This window comes from Malaclemys terrapin, chromosome 7 (genome assembly GCF_027887155.1).
Source record: "Malaclemys terrapin pileata isolate rMalTer1 chromosome 7, rMalTer1.hap1, whole genome shotgun sequence".
Lineage (NCBI taxonomy): Eukaryota > Metazoa > Chordata > Testudines > Emydidae > Malaclemys > Malaclemys terrapin.
The window spans coordinates 88,294,364-88,312,912 of record NC_071511.1 but is presented as its reverse complement, the minus strand read 5'-3'; the positions used below and the strand labels follow the sequence as shown (position 1 = coordinate 88,312,912).

Sequence of the window (18,549 nt, the reverse complement as noted above, 5' to 3'; positions counted from 1 at the left end):
ATGCTCACCAAAAGTCCTTGCAGTGTTTTACAGCCATTCTTGGCTGTAATCCTGCTTTCATGAGAGACACATGCTGTCAGATTGTCTCCTAGGTGAAGGACTCAGTGTTTCTTTGCCTCCCCAGATATAAAAATCCCATCCTTAGTCTTCATTCATAAACAGGACACACTCCTAGACCCTGCTGATTTGTTTTTTCTTACTGATTTTCTCCCATAGATTGTGTAACTGTTCAACTGGCACCTGGCTCAGTCTGTATATAAGCCTCCAATGTGAGGCAGACAATACACAATATGCATGACCAGACAGGGAGATAAGTGTCTCTTACCTCCTGCCTAAAAGGAACCTGTGCAAGATGTGTTGTCTCCTGGTGCCCAAAGTTAAGAACCCAAATTCTTGTACCTTAAGAACATAATTGAAACATTTTCAGTATGGATACATAAATTCTTAAATATTACCTATACATAGGTTTTGCAGTGATCGATGACCAGTGGGCTACTGGCTCTCAGTGGAGACCATATGACATTTTGGTGAATTATTATGCATCTATTTGACCCAGGGGATCCCTGTGCCCTCTGCCAGTTGGCAACAAGAGGTCCCAACAGGCACATGTACACCCCATGCACCGGAGATTGCAAATTTCTTGGAAGTTGTGTCCATTGGTCCAGGCTTCTCCTTGTGCTACAAATTGAAGATAAGGGGTGGTGCAGATCAGCCACCAGCTCCCTCTTACCCAGCACTTGGCCTGAGTCAGAAATCTCTGCAGAATCTGTAAATATATAATATATATTTGTACATAGTTTAAGTATTCTTAGAGTTTATAGTCTAGTTAGCATAGCTTAATTTCTTCCTGCCTTGTGGAGCTTCTCCCTGCAGAGAAGGATTATACTCAGTCTTGGGATTTAAGAACTGTCTCCTATCCCAGCTCCTTCTCAGTCAGTGATGAACACCAGCGTTCCCTTTAGAGGTTCACAACCACCAAGTGCAGCATTTGTCATGAACCTGAGGCACAAGAGCACCCTCTGAGGAAATACCACATGGAGAAGGCCATAAGATCCCAGTCACATCCAGGCCACGGAGACACCCTCCCTCTCTCCTCCCCCCCCCCCCCCCCCCCCGGTGGCCTCAGACTGTAGGCAATGACCCTATGAGCGCAAGTTCTAGAGCAGAGGCTATAACAGCAGTAAACCCAAAAAAACACTGTCTCAGGCCTCTTACCAGAGTAAGGGGCATTCTTATGGGCATAAGAGATCCCCTTCTAGATCTGCCATCAAATGAAAGTAACCCTCTCCAACTAGGTCCAAGTTAGGTAAGTCCTTGCCTACAGGTCCTGGGAGTTAGATCCATCCACCTAAATTTTCCATCCAAGAAGGGAAGTTGTGAAGGAAGAAGGAGCAGTCAGTTCTAGTTCTAGCTCCAGCTCATAGGACAAATGATCAGCATCTACCAGGACGGACTGGGAACTTGACTTCGGACTCCCCTTCAACAGCACTGACATTCCAGCAGGGATTAGCCAACCACCATGCCCTCAGGTGCATCACTCCCAACCTCCAGAACTCCAGTGTGGACTGAAACTTTTACCTTGCCAGAGGATGGTTGTGCCTTGCCCTACCCACAACCTCCTTTCCTGGCCGGCCTGGTCCTTCTCTGACATTTCAACGTTGGAAGAAACCACCCCGAGATTTTTCCCATACCCTTTCCACAAGCTGGAACATTTTTCTACCAGTAGACTGCCAGTAGATGGTGAACCTACTTTCTCATCCATTGAGTCCATCTCCTCCTAGGGAGGCTAACCTAATAGAACCTCTGAGGTCTTGGAGCAGTCCTCCTTCAAGATATAACTGCCCACAGAACTGCATTAGTGGGATATTGACCCCACAGGATCCATATGCCAAACCGCCCAGATCTGTGCACAAAAACCTACCAGCACTACTCTCCTAACTGATACCAACTGACTGAGTACACAGAGGAAGAAATCAAACTAGAGGTTTGGTACTGATGGTCCCAAAAGGCATGTCATCGTCCTCACCCAGTGAGGCAGTCGCTCCATTATTGCCATATCAATTGATGGCCACAGTCAATATCAGGGGTTTTTGCAGGGGATGGTGACTGAGCTCCAGCTCTCTTGACGAGGTCCATGACACACATCCTAAACTCCTTGACATCTTACAACCCATGGGCCTTTCCCTGGTGGCCCTCTCAATGAACAAGGCCATTTTGGAACCTGCTAGGGCATTGTGGCATACCCCTGTGCCCCCATCCCAGGGAGGCTAAAAGAGCAGAATTCCTCTTTACTCACCCAGAGGGTAACTCCCTAGTGGTGCAGGCACCCACAGTGAGATTAAGATTGCAACATCCCAGGGCAGCTCTAACAGATAAAGGCTCTAAATGCCTTGACCTTCTGGAAAGGATTTTCATCAACGAACCTCCAAGTCAGAATTTGCAACTACCATGTCCTGCTTCCTCAGGAGGACAGGACTCAATTCCAAGACCTCATTAAGGAAATCAAACGGGTGCCTGAGACCTCTTTCTAAGCAGCAGTGGAAGGGGGTGATCCCATGTTTAGAGCTGTTGCTATAGCTATAGTTATGATACTTGAATCATGCCTTCCCTCTTCAGGGTTCCCCAGGGAGGTCCAGAATATCACTGAGGATTTTTCCTTACAGTTTAACCCTTCAACAGGAAAGCTGATGAGTCATTGCACTTGTGTAAGGACTCAGGACAATTCTCCACTCCCTGAGCATTTATATCCCAGCCCCAAAGAGAAAACGTCACAAGCAGGGTTATAAACCTGGACATGCCTCTCAGCCATTTTACCACCAGAACTTTTACAAGCTGCCATCCAATGCTAGAGCAGATATACTGCTTCCTCCGCCTCAACTGTTGCCGCTTTCTCCCACTTCCCCACCCAGGGGTTTCTTTGGTGGGGCATTCTGGTGTTAGCAAGGAATGGCATGGCATCACTAGAGCTACACAGACTTTTGGTGGTTGCCTTGCCCACAACTTCATAATTCCAATGAGAGGAGACTTCATTCTCATGACATCAGATGGGCTTTGGCATTCTGTATGCAATCTATATGCAAAGAACAAAACCAATTAGGAAGTCATCAAGGTTATTTGTTGCAAAAGAGTGATTGCAAGGAAAAGCATTATCTGCGCACTCTCTCACAGCTGGTGCATATTCCTCCTTCAGATGGGTGAAAGCCTATTCCATTAGACCACAAGCAACCTCAACAGCATCTTTTACAGAGGTACCTATACTACACATTTGTAGAGCAGCTACCCTGGAGTGCCATCCATACCGTCATGAAAATTATGCCTTAATGTAGGCCTCTTTTGCAGATGCAGCTGTTGGGACAGCAGTTTTACAGACATCTATACAAACTGCATTTTTGCACCCTCCTGCTGTTTGAATACTGCTTACCAGTCATCCACATGTGGAATACACACAGGGACCAGTACTTGAAGAAGAAATGAAGGTTACTTATCTGTAACCTGGAGGTTCTTTGAAGTGTGGAGTCCCCTATTTGTATTCTACCTGCCCTCCTTCCCTTCTGCTTCTGATCTTTCTTGATTTCCAGTAAGAAGAAGAACTGGAAACGTGTTGATTTGCACTGCCCTTCATATCCTCGGTTTGGAGCATGAGGAGACCACGTGTGCAGGTGCAGAACAATGGACATTACTTGCTAAGAAATTTCCAGTCTAGGTGAACGGAGTACATGCATATCTATGTGTGGAATACAGATAGGGACCACACATGTCAAAGAACCTCTAGCTACAGATAAGTGAACTCCATTTTTCTAGCTGCCACGGTATTTTGTACTCTGCTCATCATCGAGGCATCTGAAAGCCTTACAAATTCTGGAACAAGAATGGCTACCACATTTTCTGTTTCATGCTACAGGGCCATAGCAAATGTAATTTTACAGCTAGTCACAGAAATTGTGCCCTTAATGTGGAGTCAGAAATGAAGGTTTTCAGTAACTTAATATTTTATTGATGTGTTTTTTGGAAAGCACTGGGTAAAAGCTGCTCTTATTTTCTCTCCTTTACAGATGAGTGATGTATCAGCAGGGGGAGCTACTGTATTCCCTGAAGTAGGAGCTAGTGTTTGGCCTAAAAAGGTAAGATGAGTTTTAATGCATCTTAGATGTTACTCTCCCACTTTCCCTCCGTTAACATTCAGCTATGAGGAACTGTATATTGGGGTGTTTAAATGTAAAATGAAAACTTCAAAATGAACTGATTGAAGAAAGTACTAGGGCACCAATCCTGCAAACACTTAAGCAGGACCACTTATTTCAGTGGTGCTACCTATGCAAGTAAAATTACACACGTTTTCAGGTCAAATCTAGCCGTGCTCGTGCAGTGTTTCAGTTTTTGCTGTTCTGCATGATTATGAAGTTTTAACCTGTATTGAATTATAGACTACTGAAGCCAATAGGTCCAAAACCTAAAACTTACCTTACTTGTAATTTGGGTCAGACTCTATTTGGAGGGGAAACCCAGACTAGCCAAGCAGTGCACAGAATAAAACTCCTTTTTAGAAAATGGTGGTGGCTCTTAAAAAGATCTTTTTGGGTTCTCTGATCATCTGTAGGGAGAGAGCTGGATTCCAAGTCCAGGGCCACTTGGCAACCTGGCTATACTACCACACACAGGGTCATGCCCTTCCAAGCCTGGACAAAATGGTGTGGTGAGGGCCAGCTGGGAGGGATAGGGCTGTTTAGTGAAGCTGAACCGGGAAGTCGGGGGGAAAGATATTGCCAGGATTGATAGGCCACTTGGCTTGCATTCTAATGTTCAGTTGCCACAATGACCACTCACTTCTACCAACAAGTTTTCTTTGTTTAAAAGAAACCAACCCCCCAATACCCCCCCCCAATAACTAGGAAATCAAATGACAAAAAAAATTAACACAGTTCTGGTTTCCCAGTGACAGCTAGTGCCTTTCCAGAACATCAAGTTCAGCAAAACTCAAACTTCAGGAAATAGAGTTAAGATAAATGCCCACATAACCTTACCTCTGCTCCCCTGGAGCTTACAGTAGCCACTGGGAATTATCCACATGCACTGCAACTGCATTCAACCATGTGTGTTTTAACTGTACTAAATGGTTTTAATGGTGGAGGCAGCAGGGGGTAGAGATTTGTTTGTGAGCTGAGAAGAAAGAGTTTTGAGAAGTGTCACAGAACTCTGAGTATATGAGAAGTTCAGGATTTGCACCCCACCTCCTATGTCCGAGGAAGGGAAAACAAACATCATGTGTACTGTGAGGAGCCACTGTGGATCATTTTATTACAAAATTGTGTAGGTTGTTTCAGGAGCAAGTTTCAGGAGGGGAAGAGGAGGGTCTTGCCACACGAATTGCCAATAGCGAGGTGGGATATGAGAACAGTTTGTAGATGGGTAAGGGAAAGTATAGGTTTAGGTGGTATCCTGTGAGTAAGTGTGAAGCAGCTGTTAAATTTTACAAGTGTGGTGTGCTGTCAAGTACAAGACGCTCGTTTAATTTACAGTGAAAAGGCAGAGTATGTGGGTTATGGGGCATTGCTCAAAGAGGGCAATGTTAAGGTTATGTGGACAGTTTACCTTAACGCTGCATTTCCTAGTTTTCTGAAGTTTGAGTCTTGCTTAACCTAAACTTCTGGAAGGACATGAGGTGTCACTGGAAATCTTAACTCTGCAGTAACAAAGATTGTTGCTATTTAAATAAATCTTGCATTCTGGACACATGAAAGAGTCAAATGTTTTGGATTTATTAAAACAAAAGATGGATCTATGGTTAGTGAATTTGAACTGATGGTTTGTCACCATGCCCTTCATGGTTTTAATAGATTCATCAGTTCACACCTAGGGATTGCCTATGTGGTGGTGTAATTTGCACTTTGTTACTCTGCTTTAGAAATCCCCCTCCCCCCTCACCTGCAGTGTTGCACATTAATTGGTACATATAGACACTGGTGCATACTAAAGGTCCCCTAGAGCACTTTAACAAACAGCACTTTAGGAATCACACCTTCCCATAATGTGGATTATTCCACACTGTAGACAAGTTTTTATTCATAGATTGGAAATTGAAAAAGCAAGAAAGTTTCTCTCTCTCTCTCTTCCAATCAGTTTCTTAACTTTGAATGAACTAGTTGAAGAAACCTGAAATGAAGAAAATATTTTCTCTGCATCTGCAGAAGAGGCTGCTGCTGTCAAAAGCTGGTGTAGCACTGCAGCAAATGCAGGTTCCAGGTGCTTAGCCAGTGACTTCCTGCAGCTTTTTTCTTTAGAAGTTGGCAGAAAACACTTTTTAATTTAAATTGAATACAAATAATGTTGAGTTTTAGGCTTTAACAGGTTGCCAAGTTTAATTTTAAATACATTCATTTAAAAATTAACCTATTTAAATGCATCATATTTTAAAGTCATTGATTATTAACCCTGGTAGAAGTAAACTTTGTGTTGCATAGAAAAAAATGTAATGTTTGTATTGAAATTTCCAGGGAACAGCTGTATTCTGGTACAATCTTTTTCCAAGTGGAGAAGGAGATTACAGCACAAGGCATGCAGCCTGCCCAGTACTAGTTGGAAACAAGTGGGGTAAGTATCCCTACTCTGCCAAACGTCTGACTTTAAATTTTTTTTTTTTTACTTCACTGCTTGTGGTAGGATACAGTACAGCCACCAGCTCTTTTCAAAAGAAGTGAGCTAGTACATACCTAGCTACTTCATACTAAGATTTTCCCAATTTGCAAATATTGTGGGGTTTTCTTCTTAGGCTTAGTATGTCAAGTTTCAGGCTATTGCTTTGACATTTATATTTGGGGAATAAAGCTTTTCTGATGCATGTGCTGATAACGTGTATTTAGTTTAAATAGAAGTAGTGACCAATACTATTTTTGTCTCTCATAGTATCCAATAAATGGATCCACGAACGAGGTCAGGAATTCCGAAGACCGTGCACTTTATCAGAGTTGGAATGATGCAGACTTTTCCCTGTCCTATACTCGAGTTTGTGTAAAATGTCTCCCCCATTTAACTTTCTACAGTTTTTACAATTTACTAACACTCCACTACAGGTACAGTCTCCAATCACATCCCGTATTGTCTGTGAAGAAACACCTATATTGTTTTAGTTCACTCTACGATATCCCTGTTTTATATCGAGAGAATATATTGAGATTTTTCAAGTTTTTCAGGCTAGAAGGACAAAATATAGTTGAGTCTGAAATAACAGGGATAACTTGTGATTTATAGTACCCTTTACTCTGTAGAATCTCAGATCAGCAGAGAAAGCCAGTATGTGACTTGTGTTAGTCCTCACAAGCTTGAGTTCACCAGTGGTAAAAAAACATGAACAATCTAATTTCAAGCACAGATTTCTTGTTTGGAGAGATGCATTAAACCAATCCTTGTCTCCAGCTCCTAATCCCAACTCTTTGTTGTAGCGTGCCTCACCACTACAATTGAACGGTGCGCGTGGTTTGTGTTTCTCTGTGTGACAGGTTACCTTTGTGTTTATCCTAGCCTGTTTTTTCAATACTACACAAGCCCAGACTTAACGGACTTGTAAATTCTCTCTCATGCCTCTAAAGTGAATTTGACTTGTAACCCAGAGAATGTGAGCCCGCAATCATATAAAGTACGTGTCGGATACCTGTGTGCCTCAGAACAGTCTGACAGAAATGACCTGCTTTCCAGGTCTAGTTTTGTTTTTATGACTTAGTTTGTCCATTTAAAAAAAAGCTGCTTTTCTGTGTCATAGTAATAAACTTTTACATCCATTTCTTGGACAGTGGGATGGGGACTGTACCATCTTTGATTAAACAGAGCATTGTGCCTTAGGAGACTGGAATTTCAAATTGGTTATGAGGTAATGCGCAAGCCTCGAAGATTTACTTGTGAAAAGCCAAATTTTCCAATGCTGAAATCTTTCGTGACAAAGGCAATCTATTTATAATCTTCACTCTTTTAAAATGCTTTTTATTTTGTGTATGTTTTGATATGTTGTGTACATTGAATACATGCCATAACTGTGACTGGCTTTTCACCAACTCTGGACTGAATTCACACAGGATGTAGATGAAGGTAAAAGTGAGCCACACCAGAACCTAGCAGGCCACCTTCTGTCAGTCTAATCTTGGATTATGAAATGCTGAATATTTTTAATAGTGTATGGGCAAACCCAATTTTAGATAATTGGATTTTCTACCTGAGTGAAAACTTGAAGATTGAACCCAAAAGGTATGAGAATCCAACTATTAACCTATACAAATATTTTGGGAACAGGGATGCAATTTAAAGGTACTACAGAGGACTCACATCTTCAGAAGGATTATTATAAAAAAGTTAAATCAAGTAATGTATGGCATAAATAAAATCTAGCAAAGAAATATGCTCCAACAGAACAGAGTTCTTGTTCTCTGAATTTTGACCCTTTGACAAATTTTTCATCTCCCCCCCACCCCCCTTTCCTCTTGTGAATTGTGATGTAAATCCCCCTCATTTAAGTTTGTCACTTGGTTTTTTTCTTTTCTCCATCCTGCTCTTCATTCATTCCTTTCATATGTTCTCTTTTGGTAACTAGGGCTGAAGTTTAGTCCTGCAATTTTTAGAAAAATGGAGTGGACATGGCTAAGAGAGCTTGATAGACAGTTGTCAGGCACAAAAAGGCAAAACACCTCCATTTCCAATACCCCCTCTCTGTAATCAAACAATTTCTCTAGTTAGAGACACCCCAGTAATGGTGTGGCAGCTAATAGTCTGGGTTTTTTTGCTAAGAAAAAACCCACTCTTCTCTTACATTTCAGTGCCTCTTTTTAAACTCGGTTTAATTTCTTAAAAGGGGAAATCTCAATCAGTGGTCAGCTAAGTCACTGCTGTATACTTGCTTGAAATGTCTGTTGCTCAAACTGGAAGAAAGCATGCTATGCTCCAACCCACCCTTTACTTTCAGTCAGCAGTAGTGAGAAGATGTGGGTATCGCATACCAACCTCTAACTCCCAACTCAGTTCAAGCAAAGACAAACATACTATTCCCTCCCTTAAGAGATTTGAGATGGGAAACCATGTTTTGGAGCCTATTACACTTCAGTTGGTAAGGTCAGAAAATAGTCTCTCCTTCTGCGCCCTCCCATCAATAAGCGTTTCTAATGTTCATAGAATTTTAGAGAAGTTTCTAAGTAGTGTTGTTTCATGATGCTTAAGATCCAGAAATAAAATCATATGATAGTTTTTTCTTTTGTCCATTTTCACTAAATGAAATTTGTTTCCCACTAGTGAAAATGTTCCATTGGATAAAGTTATATCTAAGACTGGTTAAATGTGTTGAAAATAATTAAAAACTGAATTCTTCCAAGTCTGGTTAGTAGGAAAAGAAACTATTTACTTTAATTGTTGTAGATGAAGACCCATATTTCATCTCCCCTGCTTGAAGCATTCATACATTTAACACTGTGTAAAAGTACTGTTGCTTGCTGCCTTATCCATTAACTTTCTAAAAGGGCTTTCAGATCAAGAGTTTGGCTCCTGTGTGAATGCAGTTTAGTATTAAATATGAATGACAACTATCTGGTTCACAGTGACTGACATCTGAAAAATTGCCTTACTATTAAATTTTTTGTAAAGTTTTTTTTAAATGTAAAGAACAGGCTTAAAATAAAAGTCACTGCCACTTACAGTGAAAATCCTCAACATCAAACTTTTCTTGTGATCTGTTTGTCTCCATTTGTCCAATTTATGGATTCCCATATGGTTCCTAGAAACTCAACAGCCCTATTCCCTAATTAATTTCAGAATATAAAAAGTGGGTTGAGAACAGAGGTGGGCAAACTACGGCCCGCGGGACCATCCTGCCTGAGCTCCTGGCCCGGCAGGCTAGCCCCCAGCCCCTCCCCTGCAGCCTCAGTTTGTCCCGGTGCAGTGCTCCAGGCACTGGGGCTGTGAGCTCCTGGGGCAGCGCAGCTGCAGAGCCCGGCCTACCTCTGTGCTGCATGGCCACAGCGGTGCAGCTGTAGCACTTCCAGCCACCAGTGCTCCAGGCAGCGCAGTAGGGGCAAGGGGGCTTGGGGGTGTGGATAGGGGTTGGGAATGGGGTTGGATGGGGCAGGGGGGGCGTCAGGAATGAAAGGAGGGTTTGGATGGAGTGGCAGGGGGCAGACAGGGAGCAGGGGTGTGTGGATGGGGCAGGAGTCCTGGGAGGTGGCAGATAGGAGGTGGGGGTTGGGCCACAACTCCCTCCCCAACTGGCCCTCCATTCAATTTACGAAACCCAATGTGGGCCTCAGGCCAAAGTTTGCCATCCCCTGGTTTAGAAGATGCTTGTAACATGGATTACTGTGTATTAACTGTTCTCCACAACAACAGACATGAGGTTTAAACATGTGTGTCCAAGTGAGACAAGATAAGGGACCAAAGAAGCAGAATGGAAGAAAATAAGCCTTTTAAGATCTTCTGGGTACTGCTATTCATTGTTAGTTTCCAAATAGCCCTTTCATTAATGTAAAACACTTGTAAAAACTGCACTCTTTAGGCTTTCTTTATTGAAATACAGCTAGGGCTTCTGTTTCTGAGGTTTGAGTTTCATTTGGGGGGAGGGGTATTTTTAGCAATTTGATTTGTAGGTAGCTGTCCAAAAATCAAGTTTTCAAGTCTCTTTTTGAAACAGTACTATGTTAAAATAAGTTTACAATAGGGATCTTTAGTATGCACCAGGTTGGTCTACACAGACCAATTAATGGGTTGCACATTAAGTGTGCTTTAGAAACTATACGCTGTCATCTGCATTATTGCTCCATGTAGAGGCCTTTGGATCCTAAACCATTTCTGGTGGGATAAACCACCTTTGTTTTGGTATTGGGGGTGTTTTATTTTATGTTCCAATCAGTTAAAACGTTGTATCCTAGATGGAAGCTGAGTTGAATCCAGGTATCTCAAGTTACATAAGTTGATGTTGTGTGGACCTGTAGCTTATATTGGAACTGTACAAGAAGAATCTCTAGCCTATAAAGGGGTTTCTAACCTAAAGCTGAGGGTAGGGGTAAGGAGACAAAGGTGTTGGAACCCTTGCCATAAATTTCCTTTTTCAAATATTGTCAACATTTGTTTTTAAATATTTAGAAGAAGCTTTCTTATGGCACCCTAACCTTTGGATTGTTCACATGAAGGGGTCGTTGAGGAAGAGCCCATGCCACAGGCATTTAAAGGTATATTCCCAACCTTTGTATGTCCATGGGGTTTATCGCTTTCCTATGGACTCAAATCCTACAGTTCTGACAAACCACAAACATTTTCCAGATGAGATGCTAAAGAAATAGCAATGCCATGTTGTAATCCCATAAATTAAATAGTCTTCTAGGTACATGCTGTGTGCTTCTCATTTACGGAACACTTGCTATAGATGCTGTTGATAGATTAACAAAACTGCAGTTTAGGTTTAGAGATCAACATTTTTTTTTTAACCCCTTATTTCAGGGGTGTTTGGGACCAAAAGTCTAGATCCCAAGCATGAAATTCAAAGCTGGACTCAGGTTGGGAGGCAAGGTCAGTCCCAAGGCAGCAGGGAGAGGGATGGCAATTGTCCAGTCAGGTTAAAATAAAAACACCAACACAACTTTTAGCTTTTGAAAAACCCAGCATGAACTAGCAGAAAATTTGATTCTCTCTTTAGGGTCTCAAGGTTTGTCTACATGGTGGGGTAAAGGGCATTTCAGAAATCACACCCTGTAGTGCACAAACATGTATATTAATCTGTCCAGGTGCTGCTGGTGAACACTAACATTTCCTAGAGTGCTTTAATTGAGTTCCCACCAGCCCTTTCTACATGGACCCATTAACGTACGTTAGAACACTTCAAGTCACACCACTCCCCTACCACTAGTGCACATTATGCCACAGTGTAGACATGCCCTTTGTCTCCTTTAACTTCCTCCCCAGCAAGCTGGCACTTTGGCTTATCACACAAAGAGTCCCCAGTTGTTCCCTGCCCAGACCTAGCGTAACCTCCCTTGTACTACACATTCTTTCTTCAGCCTTATCTGAGCTAATGAAGGCTTTCTGTGATATCTATATAGTAATTCACTACACACTATGAAATTCTTGCAGTCACTTTTCCCTCTGTGGCTATACTACACAACATACAGCTGGCAGGGCCAGCTCCAGGCACCAGCTTAACAAGCAGGTGCTTGGGGTGGCCAAGGGAGAGGGGCAGCACCTGCGGCAATTCGGGAGCGGCAGGTCCCTCACTCCCTCTAGGAGCGAAGGACCTGCCACTGAACTGCTGCTGCTAACCACGTTGTTCCCCGCCCCTGCCCCCTTCCCCCCATTGCTGCTGCTGATCACGGCTTTTTATTTTTTGCTGCTTAGGGCGGCAGAAATGCTGGAGCCGGCCCTGACAGCTGGGCAACTCAGGAGCAAGGATATCTTGTGAAAGATATCCAAATGTAGTTTCTTGTCCATATCTTCCCAAATTGTATACAGTATCAAAAGCATTATAGTCCGCTGTTACCTGTCCCAGAATGTGGCTTCTACTATCTCTTCCTTATTGTACCTGCTGCTACTCTTGAAGAAGGGAGTTGGACATCAGAGGTAATTCAGTTCATCCCAATTGTACAGGCAATTTGCATACTGCAATCCTGTTAAGAACTAAAGATGCTAATTTTTTTGTTACATTGAAGCTAGATTCTCAAACCACGCTTTCTGAATGACAGGACTGTAGAAATGTAGTTCAAATGAACCTTCCCTCAACTAGAACAATGAATGCACAGGAATGGTTTTGTGTACACCCCGTCACATGTTATGATAGCATAGCTTGACTTTTAAAGTCTTTACATCAGCTAACCAAAATCTTATGGATCCAGATCTGCCCCCAAAGGCAGCTACCATTGAAGTTGAGTTGTAAAGCTACATGGGTAGAATTGGACCTTAAAAGAATGTAGCTTTTTAAAGTGTCAAATAACTTAATTTTTTGAGGTGGTTTATGTTCTCCTCACTAGCCATGCTTTTGCTCACTCTACCATTACCAGATTTAAAACATATTTTGATGGTTGCACTAGGAGAATTAAAATGCTGGGTAATTCTGTAATAACCACTATGAGGATAAACTGAGTGACTCTCATTCCACACTTCTAACACAGCTGCACTTTGGAATGAATGACTGCAGTTATGGAAACAGTCAAGGTTTAGGGGTTCTCTATATAAAAACTGAAGCTGATCCTGAGCTAGTGTAAATGGAACTAAATCAATTCACATCACCTGTGGATCTGGCCCTGAAAGGTGTATAGATTTAGATTTACTTGTTTACTTTCTGCATTAGTCTGTTTGGACAGTACATATATGCTAGGTGGTGTCATTTCCATAGTATCTTGACTAACACAGTTTTGTATTGTTTAGGTTGCCAGCATAGCTGGGCCCTGTTAACCAAATGGATTGTATATTAAAGTAATTTAAATCTAAGAGTATGTTCACAATTAGACTGCAGCAACTCTTAAACTGAAAATATTTTGAGTGGCCATTGAATTGAAATAATCCATAGATAAAATGTTGATTATATCTATATTGTTCCACATGGACTTGGAAGATGCATTAAAGTTATTTACTATAGCAAGTAAGAAGCCCAGTGCTATGAATAGTAGACAGTTTGTTTTTCGTGTACAAATTGACATACTTGTATTAACTAAGCAAAAGACAGAATCCCATGTGCTACCCCTTGTACCTAGAGTTCAGTCTGCACCTTTTCACAGCAATTCCAGCAGGATTTACCTTTTTAAAATCAGATCTACACCTTGGGGAGCAGGCAATGCTCAAAGAAAAAATAATAGTACAGTAAACAACCAACAGTGGTTCTTCAAGGTGGTTGCCTTGGTGGATCTGCACTACTTCCCAACTTTTCCATTGTTTCAGAACTTTGCTATAATTTCTTGAATTGAAGGAAGGCATGCTCAAGGTGGGAGGAGAAGGGCACAGATATGGTACGCTACAATCCCATTGGGCACTGTTATTAGGTGGTGATACAAGTGAGCTCAGAACTAAAGAATCTGCACCAGCAGTTGTTTTGAAGAATCAGTTCACTATGGATGTCGGACATTGTTTCCTCACCACCTTTCCTCTATGCTAAATGCTAGTTTCAGTGACAGCTGCACTGAACTGCGAAGGCCATAGGCAATAGCCAGCTTGTGAACCATGGCAAATTCCCTCCTCGCCCCCCCTCACTCCTCCTCCCCCCCCCACACACACATTCCCTACCTCCCAACCAGTGTTTGGTACCCAGAAGGACTGCTGTGGAGTCATTGCCAGATCTATCTTTGAAAGGTGTATTATTAAGCATAACATCACAGCCCCAGACATCCAGTGCTTCTATCGGTTTTTAGAGTTATTCCTATTAGTTCCATGCATAATAAATTCTATAGGACTTTTCAGAAGGGCTGTGAGCAAGGAGGGGGAGGGAAAGAGTCTAGTACTTTGTGCAGAAAGATTATTCAGATACTTGAATTGTTCTATACAGTAGAAGAGAAAGATGTGATGACTTGAACCTGATTTTCATTGTATCAACATTTACTGATAACACATCCTGAAGCATACAGCAAGGAGAATGGTCATTTTTCATTTGTCAGCAATAGTTCAAGCCATTTAGGAATGTCTTGAAACACAGAGTGAACAAATAGCCCGGTCCTACAACCCCTTATCTCAATGGATCTTTACTCACAGTCGAATGCCCACCGATACTACTGCTTTTTGAGAGCAATGACTATTGTGAAAGATTTGTAGACTCAGACATAGTGAAAGGTTACTGAGGTTCTCTATTAGATCATATAAAGAAAATTTAAACTAGCAGTGAGGCTTGTAAAGAAGCCACTTCCTTCAGTGCCTAGGGGGGAGCTGAGCTGTTAGAAAATCTGGCCCATGGTATTTAATACCCCACTGGGATCACTAACACTTCAGGCTGCTTGCAGACTCAGGAAGACAGCACTCCACTGGGTCATATTAGGTAGGGGTTTTTGGGGGGGCGGGGAGGGTAACCAGAGGGGCTAGAAGCATTGATTTAGATGAGTTTAATTTCTGCAAAAGCTTAAACTGATATGGAGGCCAGCTGAATGCATTAAACTGGCTCCATCTCAGAACCAGGAGGAACAACAATGCTGTGGAATGGAGCCCCTAGCATGTACAGTTTTAAGTGCCACAAGTTACATATATATTATGGATCACTTATTGATGGTCTGTTATATTTAAGCAAGCAAGGCTGACAGTATATTATATCATCTTTATAATAAAGATTCACAGGTGCCCCAGGACCATTTTATGTGAGACACCCTAAGAGATCCTCAGGAATCATCCCCCCCAGTGTAGAGTTGGTCAGACTACTGCTACATCAGCCACTGCAGGAGTCCCAACAAAAGCATAAGGAGAATGGTCATTCATCTATTAGTATGCTGAAAGTAAGTGGTCGTTAAGGTAAAGTAGCTTTACAAGAGTGTTAGAACCAGGGTGCTGTGGAAGATGCCCTGGTTGCAAAATTTGGCCTCATGGAAGGCCCAGTCCCTCGTCTACCTGACCACAAAAACCTCCAGCAGGGACATACTTGTTGATCAGGCACTTGCCCCACTGTCTAGAGGAGGATACACAAATCCCAATTCCAAAGAAAGGGGAAATGTGATGGGTTGGATCACAGAAACCCCCTTGGGAGCTGCCACCTAATGTACCAAGACTACTACTATTCTGTTTTCCCTGCCAGCTCAGGACTCCAGCACCCTGTCTTGCTGAGCCAGATACTCCCGTCTGCTCCAACGCAGACCCAGGGTCTGAATAACTGCCCCAAAGCTGCAAGTTTACCTGAAAACAGCTCACAGAAGTGTGCTTGTCTTTAGCACTCAGATGCCCCACTCCCAATGGGGTCTAAACCCAGATAAATCCGTTTTACCCTGCATAAAGCTTATGCAGGGCAAACTCATAAATTGTTCGCCCTCTATAACACTGATAAAGAGATATGCACAGCTGTTTGCTCCCCCAGGTATTAATACATACTCTGAGTAAATTACTAAATAAAAAGTGATTTTATTAAATACAGACAGTAGGATTTAAGTGGCTCCAAGCAGTAACAGACAGAACAAAGTAAGTCACCAAGTAAAATAAAATAAAATGTGCAAATCTATGTCTAATCAAACTAAATACAGATAAGCTCCTCACCAGTTCCAGAATGCTCCCTTTTACAGGCTAATCTCCTTTTAGCTTGGGTCCAGCAATCACTCACACTCCCTGTAGTTACTGTTTGTTCTTGTTCCCTTCAAGTATCCTGGGGGTGTGTGGGTGGGTGGAGAGGCTCCTTCCTTAGCCAGCTGAAGACCAAATGGAGGGGTCTCCCACGGGTTTAAATAGACTCTCTCTTGGGGGTGTCAAGTATCGAGGTAGCCGTGTTAGACTGTATCTACAAAAACAACAAGGAGTCTGGTGGCACCTTAAAGACTAACAGTTTTATTTGGGCATAAGCTTTCGTGAATAAAAACCTCACTTCTTCAGATGCATAGAGTGAAAGTTACAGATGCAGGCATTCTATACTGAGACATGGAGAGCAGGGAGTTACTTCGCAAGTGGAGAACCAGTGTTAACAAGGCCATTTCAATCAGGGTGGATGTAGTCCACTCCCAATAATAGATGAGGAGGTGTCAATTCCAGGAGAGGAAAAGCTGCTTCTGTAATGAGCCAGCCACTCCCAGTCCCTATTCAAGCCCAGATTAATGGTGTTGAATTTGCAAATGAATTTTAGTTCTGCTGTTTCTCTTTGAAGTCTGTTTCTGAAGTTTTTTGTTCAATTATAGTGACTTTTAAATCTGTAATAGAATGACCAGGGAGATTGAAGTGTTCACTTACTGGCTTATGTATGTTACCATTCCTGATGTCTGATTTGTGTCCATTTATTCTTTTGTGGAGGGACTGTCCGGACAGAGATCGCCAGCAGCCCTTTAAACGGCCAAAGGCACACTCCACAGTCATTCGGCACCGGCTCAGCCTGTAGTTGAACCGTTCCTTGCTGCTGTCAAGGCTCCCTGTGTAGGGTTTCATGAGCCATGGCATTAATGGGTAAGCGGGATCTCCAAGGATCACAATGGGCATTTCAACTTCCCCTACCGTGATCTTCCGCTCTGGGAAAAAAGTCCCAGCCTGCATCTTCCTGAACAGCCAAGTGTTCCGAAAGATGCGTGCGTCATGCACCTTTCCGGGCCAGCCTGTGTTAATGTCCACGAAACGCCCACGGTGATCCACAAGCGCCTGGAGAACCATAGAGAAATACCCCTTCCAATTAATGTACTCGGATCCTAGGTGGGGTGGTGCCAGAATAGGAATGTGCGTCCCATCTATCGCCCCTCCACAGTTAGGGAACCCCATTTGTGCAAAGCCATCCACTATTTCCTCCTCGTTACCCAGAGTCACGATTCTTCTGAGTAGGATGCGATAAATGGCCTTGCAAACTTGCATCAACACGATTCCAACGGTCGACTTCCCCACTCCAAACTGGTTTGCGACCGACCGGTACCTGTCTGGAGTTGCCAGCTTCCAGATTGCAATAGCCACCCGCTTCTCCACTGGCAGGGCAGCTCTCAATCTCGTGTCCTTGCGCCGCAGGGTGGGGGCAAGCTCCTCACACAGTCCCATGAAAGTGGCTTTTCTCATCCGAAAGTTCTGCAGCCACTGCTCGTCATCCCAGACATCCATGATGATGTGATCCCACCACTCGGTGCTTGTTTCCCGAGCCCAAAAGCGGCATTCCACGGTGCTGAGCATGTCCGTGAATGCCACAAGCAATTTCATGTCGTACGCGTTACGCGGCTCGATAGCATCGTCGGACTCCTCACCCTCACTCTCACTGTCTCTTTGGATCTTAAGGAATAGTTCGACAGCCAAACGTGACGTGCTGGCGAGACTCGTCAGCATACGCCTCAGCAGTTCAGACTCCATTTCCCGCAGACAGATCGCGCTGCACAGAAACCATTGAAAGATGGCGCCAAAGGTGGACGGAAACAAAGGGATTTCTGGGATGCGAAGCGATGCATCTCGGGGCATTGGGACAGGACTCAGAATCCCCCACACCCCCTTCCCACAACCCACAGCGCCAGAATGGGAAAAGGTGCTCTGTGGGATAGCTGCCCATAATGCACCGCTCCCAATAGCGCTGCAATTGCCGCAAATGTGGCCACGACAGTGCGCTGGGCAGCTGTCAGTGTGGACAGACTGCAGCGCTTTCCCTACTCAGCTGCACAAAGTCAGGCTTAACTCACAGCGCTGTACATCTGCAAGTGTAGCCAAGGCCTGTGAAACCAAGCAAGCATACAGCCCATATTCTTAACCTCAAGTAGAAAATGATATATATGTACAAATAGGAATAATAGATATAGTAGACCATAACCTTTACGGAGATATATTACATGGCACAGGGAGCACAAAACATATTCCAGTTATGTCATACATACATTTATAAGCACCCCCCCCCCCCCCCCCCCCGCATCTGTCACAGGAAGATTTAAAAAAACAAAAACCCAGGAAAGGTTTTGTGGCCATCTGTCTAATGCACTA

At 43.2% G+C, this 18,549-nt stretch overlaps 1 protein-coding gene across 3 annotated transcripts in view; it reads left to right on the top strand.

Annotated features, from left to right (window-relative positions):
• P4HA1 (prolyl 4-hydroxylase subunit alpha 1) overlaps window positions 1–9,681 on the top strand; it is a 62,256-nt gene extending 52,575 nt beyond the window's left edge. For all 3 annotated transcript variants that reach the window (XM_054033748.1, XM_054033747.1, XM_054033746.1), the window contains exons 13-15: window positions 4,053–4,121; window positions 6,492–6,588; window positions 6,901–9,681. In XM_054033748.1, coding sequence (XP_053889723.1) covers window positions 4,053–4,121; window positions 6,492–6,588; window positions 6,901–6,971 — 237 coding nt within the window. In that variant the 3' untranslated portion in view covers window positions 6,972–9,681. The remainder of the gene's footprint in view (window positions 1–4,052; window positions 4,122–6,491; window positions 6,589–6,900) is intronic.
• The last annotated feature ends 8,868 nt before the right edge of the window (window positions 9,682–18,549 follow it).